Source organism: Glycine soja, chromosome 3 (genome assembly GCF_004193775.1).
Source record: "Glycine soja cultivar W05 chromosome 3, ASM419377v2, whole genome shotgun sequence".
Classification (NCBI taxonomy): Eukaryota; Viridiplantae; Streptophyta; class Magnoliopsida; order Fabales; family Fabaceae; genus Glycine; species Glycine soja.
In genome coordinates this window covers 18,110,771-18,120,604 of record NC_041004.1, presented here as the reverse complement: position 1 = coordinate 18,120,604, position 9,834 = coordinate 18,110,771, and the positions used below count along the sequence as shown (strand labels likewise).

The following is a 9,834-nucleotide window of genomic DNA, read 5'->3' as shown; positions in this document are numbered from 1 at the left end:
AAACAATTTTTGCTTTTACTTTTTTACTTAAAAAAAGAAAAAATCCGATAAGTTATGATTCAAAAGAAAATAGTGTAGAGATTAAATAACATCTCTTATAATTAAAAGGAATATTACAAACCCAAAGATCTATGTTTGGCAGCAACTACACAAGTGAAAAAGTATTGAAAATACTTGATGTTTCACTTAAGACAAAAAAAGAATATTCCAATATACAATAAAAGAGATATATACCAATATAGAGAAACATCAAAAACAATAATATTTATAATATATATATATATATATATATATATATATATATATATATATATATTTAAAGTAAATATATTATTATCAACTAAATTAACATTTTGCTTTAATTTTTATGAATTAAGTAACGGAATTTTATAAAAAAATAAAACGGTAGTATTAAATTAACATAAATATAAACAATACGTAGAGTGGTACAAATCAAATCCAGCTGCCACTGCTTCTTGGGTAAGCAAAGCAAACGTAACTTCAATTTACACTAGCAAGACTGAGTTGTCAACCAGTCAAATCATTTCCTTATCATTTAAGATAGCAATTCACCAATTTAACACAGTACTGTAATTAATTACACTAACACCTGTCATTAAGCCAATATCAAATACTCCAAGAAGGGTCGCCACGGTTGAACATTTAAAATGTGAATATGAATTTGATTTTTTTGCAGTCCTTTCTTATGTTGTTCCTGCCTGCCTCATGTTAATAATAATATTCTATGACAATTATATTAATATTTAATAATAATATTTAATTTTAAAAATTATCAAAATTGTACAATTTTAAAAGGATAATACAAGAAAGAACAGAAAAATCAAATTCTATAAATATATTCACAAAATCATATGATAAAGAGCAACATTAAATGCAAATTTTCCATTTTCATTCCATTATTAGTTCATAGTAATTGGGGTGTACATAGGGTAACATCAGAGTACATTGGTAACTTCTGATTCAATTATAGGAAAAAAAAAAGGACCTCACCAAATCCTGAGGATACTCAACTTTTTTAATTTTTTAGTATTTTTTTTATCCAAAATCATAGAAAAAGTTGGGCAAAAAAGATGCTCCCATGCCGCCATCATTAACTTTATAGACCCCCAAATGTTATTTTCTTATTTTCTACCAATAAGCCCAAACAAAAAACCCTAGACTTCCTTTTTTTTTTTTTTCTTTTCAAACCAAACCAAAATTCCTATTTCTTAATTTCTTAATTCCTTCTACCCCTCTCACATTGCCATTCCCCTATAACTATATAAAAAACTGAAAACTATTACCCATTTCCCCAACCCAAAAAAAAAAAAAATTAAAAAACTATCACCCATTTCCCCAAACCAAAAAACAAAAAAAAAAGACTAACTAGTAGTAATGACTACTTTTTGATCCTTCATGATTCATTCATTTCAGTAAGTCCATTCCTGAGGCAACTGGATCTCATGGTTCACCACTTGTGGCTGCTGCAGCTTCATGTTGTTACGCTTCTGATGATGAGAATAACCATAATGATTATTATTATTGTAATTGTTACTCCTAACCCTTGAAACAGCCGATCCTGCACATGACCAACAAATCAGAATTTCACATACCCATAAAAACCTCACCCCAATAATAATTATAAAAAAAATAACAAATAAAGCACAAAACTATAAATAAAAACCCAAAAGAAAAATGCAAAATCTACTTTACCATTTTCCCCAATGAAACGAGGCTTGTGCTGCTGCTTGTGGCCACCACCCACCACACCGTCCAGATTCAGATTCAACACCTGCGCCACTCTATCAGGAACCAACACAGTAATGCACCCTGCAAACCCCAAGAAAAAAAAAACCTAAGTCGGTAATTTCAATTAATTAAAGTTAAAAAAAATATTAATCCATTAAAACCATTATTAAATAATAATGTTAATTAAATAGACAAGAATGTTTACCTGGTTTCTTGCGAGAATCATTATTATTGCGAGTATCAACACAGCGAGGCAAGAACACGCCAGTTCCGGTGCTTTTTTCTATTTTCCCAGCGAGAAAAACAGCCCTCATGCGAGACCCAGGAGGAGGAACCCATGCAGAACCAGACAAACCCAACCCATTAACAACGTTCCCAACCGTAACAACGTTGTTGTTGTTGTTGTTATTGTTTATTCCTCTGTTGGGAGGGACCATTTGCCTCTGTTGTTGCTGCTTCTTCATCATCTCAAACTACAAAAAGCCAAAAATAAATAATAATTAAAATTGAGCACCAATTAAAAATTAAAAGCTTGTCAATTGTTTTCACTTTTCACTTACTTGAGCAATCTGTAACTGCTGGTGACAAAGCGATGGTTGTTGTTGGTGCTGCTTCTGTTGAGGGTAAAATCCCAACCCAACGCCGTTAGCGCAATTAACGGCATTGGGTTGTTGAACAGAAGCATCAACGGAAGAGGGTGTCAGAAAGTTTTGACCGTAACGGTTACAGCTTTCGTCGCAAATCCTCTCGACTTCTCCTGCGGCGGCGCGCAGGAGATCCCACGTGGACGAGGAGTTCACGTGGGGTGGAACGGCGTCGTTTGGACTCGACCCTTTGCCGCTGTTCTCAAACACGCTCAGGGTTGACTGAGGAGAACCACCACCATCCCCAAACACGCCCTAAGCAAACAAACAAAACACAATAAGTGTCATATAAAGCTCTCTCTTGCTATTTGGTATTTATTAAGAAGAAGACAAAGTGCTGAGTTTTTCTTTTCTGGTTACCTTGTTGTTGAGATCGAGTTCGAGAGCGACGCGGCGAGTCAACTCGGCGAGGTGGTCCTCCTCGTCGCTCTCCGTCTCGCTGGAGGAAGAGCTGAAGAACAGAGACCTCGAAACGGCGTAGTTTTGGGCAGTGAGGTTGTTGCAAAACGATGTGTCGTCGTCGTCTTCGTCGGTGAGGAACTGAGGAGGGAGCCAAAACTCGCCGTCGTCCAAGTTGTCAGCCATGGAAGTAACAAGACACAAACAAACGAAATTTGAATTTGAATTTCAGAAAAATTTGAGAGTGTAAATGAAGAGAGTGAGGGAAAAGAAAAAGAGAGGGAAAGAAAGAAAGAAAGAGAGAGAATGGATCTGTGAGAAAGCTGGGTTTGTAATCGAACAGAGGCATTCCCCTTTAAGTACACTCTGTCTCGAACAGACAGTGAAACGGTTTACGTGTTTTTTTTATAATTATTAATTAAATTTTGGGGTGTGACTGTGTGAGTGTGGGATTGAAACTAGAGAGAGAAGGAAGGAGTGTGGAATTGTGGAGAGAGAAAAGAGCCGGTATTTTTTGGCTCACGCGCGAAGACGTGGCGGTGTGATACACACGCCTTCATGCATTTCTGTAACTTAGGATGGTTACTTAGTCGGTTTCTCTCGCTGTCGATGAGTCGTATTGCTGGCATAGCGGCAATAAACACGTGAGAGAGGGAAATTTGGATTTTAAGAGGAATATTTGTCGTAAAACCATTATTTGAGAAAGGAACAAAAAGAAAAAGAAAAAGAAAATAGTAAATAAAGGTAATTTAATATGAAAAAGGAAAATATTTAATTAGAATTTAATTTTTTTTAAAATGTAAATGCGGGTTGCAAGTAGAATTTTTTTTTAAAAATAAATATTTCAGTTTGTAATATGGAAAATAATTTGATTTTTAAAGTAAAAATAGTGTTTAAAAGGTAAAATAAAAGAAAAAACGGATTTAATTTGAATATATTAAATTTAAATTTATTTTACACAATTATTTAATAGGAGAATTCTAAATTTTCCTACAATATTCTCATAGTAAGAGGACTTATAGGAAGATGTAAAAAAAAGATATAAAAAAAATTGGAGAAAGGAAGATACAACATTATTTCATTTAATAATTTGATGGTCATATTTTCACTTTTATAATAATTTCTTTTAAATTTGAATCTAAGATGATTACTAGTTATCCAATATATATAACTCAGATAACACCACACACGATAAACTTAAGTGTAATAAGTTTTAGATTGACATTAGTTTTAGATTGGAGTCTTACCACGAAATAAAAAATTCTAATTAATGTAATCAAATTAATTTCAATTAATGTACCGTGTAACTATCTATATGTTAACTATTTACCTAAATTAAATTAAGGAATTATAATTGTTGGTGAATTAAAAAAAGAAACTGTGTGTAGTTGTCGACATATGTTCGTTGATTTTTAATAATAATTATAATTTTTATTATATTATTAAAAAATTGAATTTAATAGGCATGTAATGTCGGTCTAAAAAGTTTTTATGATGTCAACAAATTAAAATAAATCTTTCATATGATTTTTTATATTATAAAATTAACATATTTACTATATATAATAGTTTGCTATTTGATGATTATGTAAAAAAAATTTAAATTGTCAGTGCATATATTATTTTCTCAAAATATTGTTGGTTATTATTTAATGAAATAAAAAATTATTTTTATCAATTAATAATTTCCATTTGTAAATTTGTTATCTTTTTTATTAGCTATTATGTTATTAAAAATCAAATAGAGATATGCCCTCACGAGTGTCTTAACACTCCCTTTATTTAAGTTTCTTAATGATAAAATACATAAATAAAAAATTATACCTTATATTTTCCATTTGCGCCAAAATTATTTATAAAATATTGATATAATATTTATAATTCTGATTTATTATTTTAGCACTTCAGCTATTGTTATTTATTTTATTAATAAATATGTAATTAAACAATAAAACTAATATTATCTTAAAAATTCAATATGATAGATAAATTAAAATAAAATGTTTTTCTTAAAATGAAAAATGAAAAGGAAACAAAAAAAATCTAATTTTGAATGTCAACTTTTTACTATTTACAGAACTTGATGCCTTCTGTTTTATATTAATGTAATCACGAATAAGAGTTCAATATTTATTAGATACTTTTATGTAAAAAAAAAATAATCATGATTTTTTAAGCATTTTAAATAGTTCAAATAATTATAATTGTTGTTCAAGATTAAAATTAAGTTTGTTTTATGATCTGTAAAAAGTTTCATCACCAATATTTAATAACCCTCATTACTCTTCCCCAAAGAAAAACCCTCATTACTAATGCTAATAAAGTTTAATTTTAGCATTAATGCAAATTGTGATTAGTGAAAATTTGTTTTAGATGTTTAATGCTAGTAAAGCTTACCAACATTATTTGGTTTGAATAGAACTAAACTTAGATTATTTATTTGAAAATAGTCTTAATTCAAGTTTTGCAAAAGAAAATAATGTTATTAAAAAAGAAAATTTACTAGTGATGATTTATCAAATTCAACAATAGAGATTAATCATTGATAAGACCAATAAACACTTCACACTAACATGATAACAAAAAAAAGTTAATGAAATTTTATCTCATTTTATTTATTATTTATGACAATACACACATTTTAAGAAAATAATTAATTATATTTATTTTCATGATAAAATAATCTTATCTAACTAAATATTTTCCATAAATGATTCATTTCACTTCTATAGTTCTTATTATATACTTACTATCTACTACTAGGGATGGCAAAACAAAAAAAATTGTCTATGAACACCCTTAAGAAAAATTCACTATCCTTTAAAAATTGATAATTAAATATATACCTGCCTATTAACATAGAAAAGATGATGATGTCTAAGGATTCTTTTTAGTTTATCTTGGATAAAGTCAACCTGGGATTAAGTATCTAGAAGGCTAATAATTTGTCTTTTGCGGGTTGTCTCACTCTTGCAAAATCAGTTGAGCGGTGGTCTAGGTCTCATGGAGTCTAAAGATGCTATTCATGCGCTCCTAATGAAGGTTGGGTGGAAGTTGTGGAATCACCCTAATGATTTATGGGTGTAGGCGGTGAGAGCCAAGTACAAGTGTGGGCTTGAGAGCATTCCTCATATTGACAAGAATTGACAAGGCTCAAATTTTTGGCGAGGTATTGTTAGTTGTTGGAAGGATGATGAAAGCAATATGTTCTGGAGAGTTGGGAATGGAGGACAACCAAATTTTGGGAGGATGCTTGGGTTCCTAATACAGGTAAGCTTCGGGAGCATAATATTTCTGAGGTTAGTCCCTATCTTGGCGTTCATGTGTGTATGTATGTGGACGGTATATGGGTCGGTGGGATCATGCTCGTATTTCTAACTAGTTTCCTAGACTGATTATTGAGTTAGTTGATAAATGTAAACCTCATTTAGGCTTCAATGTTGAGGATGGAGTTTTTTAGTCCCTGTCTGGTATCAGATCATTCTCGACCAAGTAGGTTTATGAAAATATTCATAAGCAAGTGCCATCCCCTCTTAGTGGTAATTTTAAACTTGTTTGGTCTTGGCTAAGACCATAACAAATTCAAATTCTTTTATAGAGAATTTTAAGGGAGATTTTCCATACAAATGACCTCAAGGGTAGAAGGCATATGTCATTGGATGCTTCTTGGCTGTTATGTGGAAGTGGTCATGAATTTATTGTTCATGCTCTTTGTGATTGCTCTGATGTAAAAGAGGTGTGGAGACTTGTCTAGGGTCATTCTCAGTTGCCTCATTCTTGGGTCTTGGATGTCCTAATGTGGGTGGCTACAAATTTAAAGATTGATAGAGTTGTTCATGGATTCTGTTGGTGCCAACTTTTTGGAGCTTGTTTGGATAGGATCTGGTGGCATCAAAATAATTTGATCTGTAATAGCATTATTGTTTCGGATTTTAAGACTTGGAAGAAGACTTATGTATTAGCTTGAGATATGTAGAAGGCATCAGACATGGAGGTGGTGTTGAGGAATATCAATCATATCCAATGTGTGGTGTGGGTTCAATATTGGACTCCCCTACAAATGGTTACATAAAGCTCAGTTGTGATGGTTTCATGAAGAGCTTCATTTCTCGAGCTACTTGTGGTGGGGTGTTTTGGGATGAGCAGGGTCCTTCCTTGCTGGTTTTTCCATATCTCTCTCGGTTTGTTCAAATGATATGGCAAAAGCTTGGACTATTGTTCACGAGCTCATGCATGCTTATATTCATGGTTTTTCCAAGCTCATGGTGGAATCAGATTTGTAGGTGACAATGGACCTTAATAATGGGGTTTGTGGTCATGACCATCCTTGTTTTAAGCTAGTAGAGGAGGTTCGTTGGAGGCTTAGCGATGTGGAAGCTTATACTTTGTCTCATGTAGATAGAGATGCTAACAAATTTGCAAATGTTTTTGCTCATTATGTTGTGAGTAATTTAGTGTGAAGATGTTTTGTTTTTTTTTTTTTCACGTCTATTTGGTTCTTTGCTTATGATTCATTTTTGCTCGATGTAAACAATTTATCTACCCTAGTTAGGGCTTAATGAAGGTTTTTGGTTTGGGCTCCTTGCCCATGTAATTGGCAAATTGTCACAACATGGGCATTTCAACATTATCACTTTCACCAAGATGACACTGTTGGTAATGTGTTAGGTGTTCCAGCATTGAAAGGATACTTTAACTCATGGAATCATCATGAGCTTAAAGGAGATTTTAAATCATTGCACCCTTAAGGTCAGAGCCATATGCTAACTTATTCATGAATTCTCTAGTTAGAACATTGTTTATTTTCAAAGTCTCTTGGAGATTCCTATTCCACAGGGACTAGGTTCTCCTAACATTTTCATAACACATATGCATATCATGACACATTGCATTCACATATACTCATAGGCATCATGCATTCAATCGTAATATCAATCATAGACATGTTGACTCATTCACAAAGCAATTTCATGGTATCAATTCATTCACACATTATAAGTATAAACATCATGTAGCATATCATCATTTATTAAGATATCCATAGCACATAACCACACTTCCACATACACTGCTACAACCTTCATAAAGTGTAAAAAAAATATCTTGCATCGATCCCATCAAGTTAATCCTCATCTTGTTAAAGAGATAAGACAAGTATCTATAACTTCTATGTTTGCCTTAGGAACTAATTTTATCACGTACTACATCTAAAACTAAGAATAACATGACATTATTTTAAAACCTAATAACTTGACTTTTGCCCACCAATTGGATTATATTTTAAGTTACAAACCTTATTTTTAGGTGATTCCAAAGCTATTAGTTAGTTAACATTTGGATTTACATTTCACATGAAGACCACTAAGCCTAATTCAATTCATTGAGCCCTTTACTAGAAGGATTCCTCATTCATTAAAGTTTCTAGATAAGATGGATCACACCTGTGATCTACGGCTCATGTTTGTGAGTGATGACAAATTCACATTTTGAATTGCATAGACAGCATTAGTCAAGTCATGATCCATGGACCACACTCGTGAATAATGACAAACTTATGTTTCAAATTTGTCGGATAGAATGGGTCACATGTGTGATCTATGGCTCAAACCCATGATGCCCGACATACATGGAATTACAAACTCCTCCCTTTTAATCTGAAAAAAAAATGGGTTCCAAAATATCCAAAACACACTGCCTAAAGATCATAGGACACACTAGCAACAAAAGCCCAAACTCATCAAATTTCCAATTCAACGACACAAAAGGACAAGAACCTGAGAACTTCCAAGTACTCAATTCAATGATCTAAAATAGAAATTAAAAGAACTTCAAAGTGTTCATGACCCTTCGAAGATCAATGAAAGAAAAACATATAATTAGTTGGGATTCAAGAGAAATTCCTTTATCCATCCTACAACAAGAGATGTCTCACTCCTTTTACCTTGAAAAGGTGCATTTCCTAAGCAAGGTGTAAGTGAGTAATGACAATGATCCTCACGATCTCCTCTCACTCATTTGTTTGAGGTTTCTATAGTACACCTCTTACAAGATTCACAAAATAAAGATAAGAAGAGGAAAATGTTAGGTTTCTAAGAAAACCTAAGGTGACTTTCCTTAAAACCAAGTTAGGCTCACCCTGACTAGGTCTAACACGACTATTCTTAAAACTTGAGGTCCTTTTATGACACATTTGTAAAAGCCTTTTTTTATATTTGCTAAAGCCCAAACACATATTCTTAAGTCAAAAGATATTTGTGTTTGAAGATGAATCTAGACCCTTAATTATTTTGATTAAATGAAAATAAATATAGAGGTTAAAAACTATGTCTTATGCGATACCAGATCATGTTTCATGAATCTACGTTTGAGATTGTAAATCCGTCTGTAAGACGATTAAGAATTAGTCAGTGAGTCAAACAAATAACAAATCTTATTATTTGGTTTAGAAACAATAGTGCCTTGACAGGACAAATAATACTAGATTGTTCAAGCTTGGTGTGAAACTTGTTTTGTAATCGAATTAATTCTTATAAATAATAAATTAAATCAATGCAATTTAAATAGATATAAAGGAGCCAAAACTGACAACAAAAAATACTTATATCTTTGATAATACAGTGAAATTTTGTGATTTACCAAGAACTGGACATAGTCTTGGTGGTTGAAATGAATTAATATAATTTATGTCTTATAATCTTCTTACTCTCTTTGCATTTAATCTGACATAGGATTCAAATTTGATTTTATTTTAAAACAATCCCTGTTTACAAAATTTAATTCTATCATGTGATTTTGTGTGTTGCAAAAATTTGTTAATTGATTTTTTAAAGTTATTTTAGACAATAACTTTGTGTTTGTGAAAAAGATTTAAAAAATTCTTAAAATCACAAATTAACCTATATGATATTTGTCTTTCCACATATATATTTCCCAAATAATTTATTCAATAAGAAAATGATTTTCAGGGTGTTAGATAATCGCTAGCCAACAATTTTATAGTGAGACTGGTTAATAATAAACTTTCTAACACATTTTTTTCATT

At 31.7% G+C, this 9,834-nt stretch overlaps 1 protein-coding gene across 1 annotated transcript; it reads right to left on the bottom strand.

Annotated features, from left to right (window-relative positions):
* Positions 1–888: 888 nt before the first annotated feature.
* Positions 889–3,129, bottom strand: LOC114406234. Its single transcript, XM_028368883.1, has 5 exons — positions 2,754–3,129; positions 2,310–2,648; positions 1,955–2,222; positions 1,714–1,830; positions 889–1,579 (listed from the first exon to the last, which is right to left on the bottom strand). The coding sequence occupies exons 1-5, from the start codon at positions 2,976–2,978 to the stop codon at positions 1,431–1,433; spliced, it is 1,098 nt and encodes a 365-aa protein (XP_028224684.1). The 5' UTR covers positions 2,979–3,129; the 3' UTR covers positions 889–1,430.
* Positions 3,130–9,834: the final 6,705 nt, after the last annotated feature.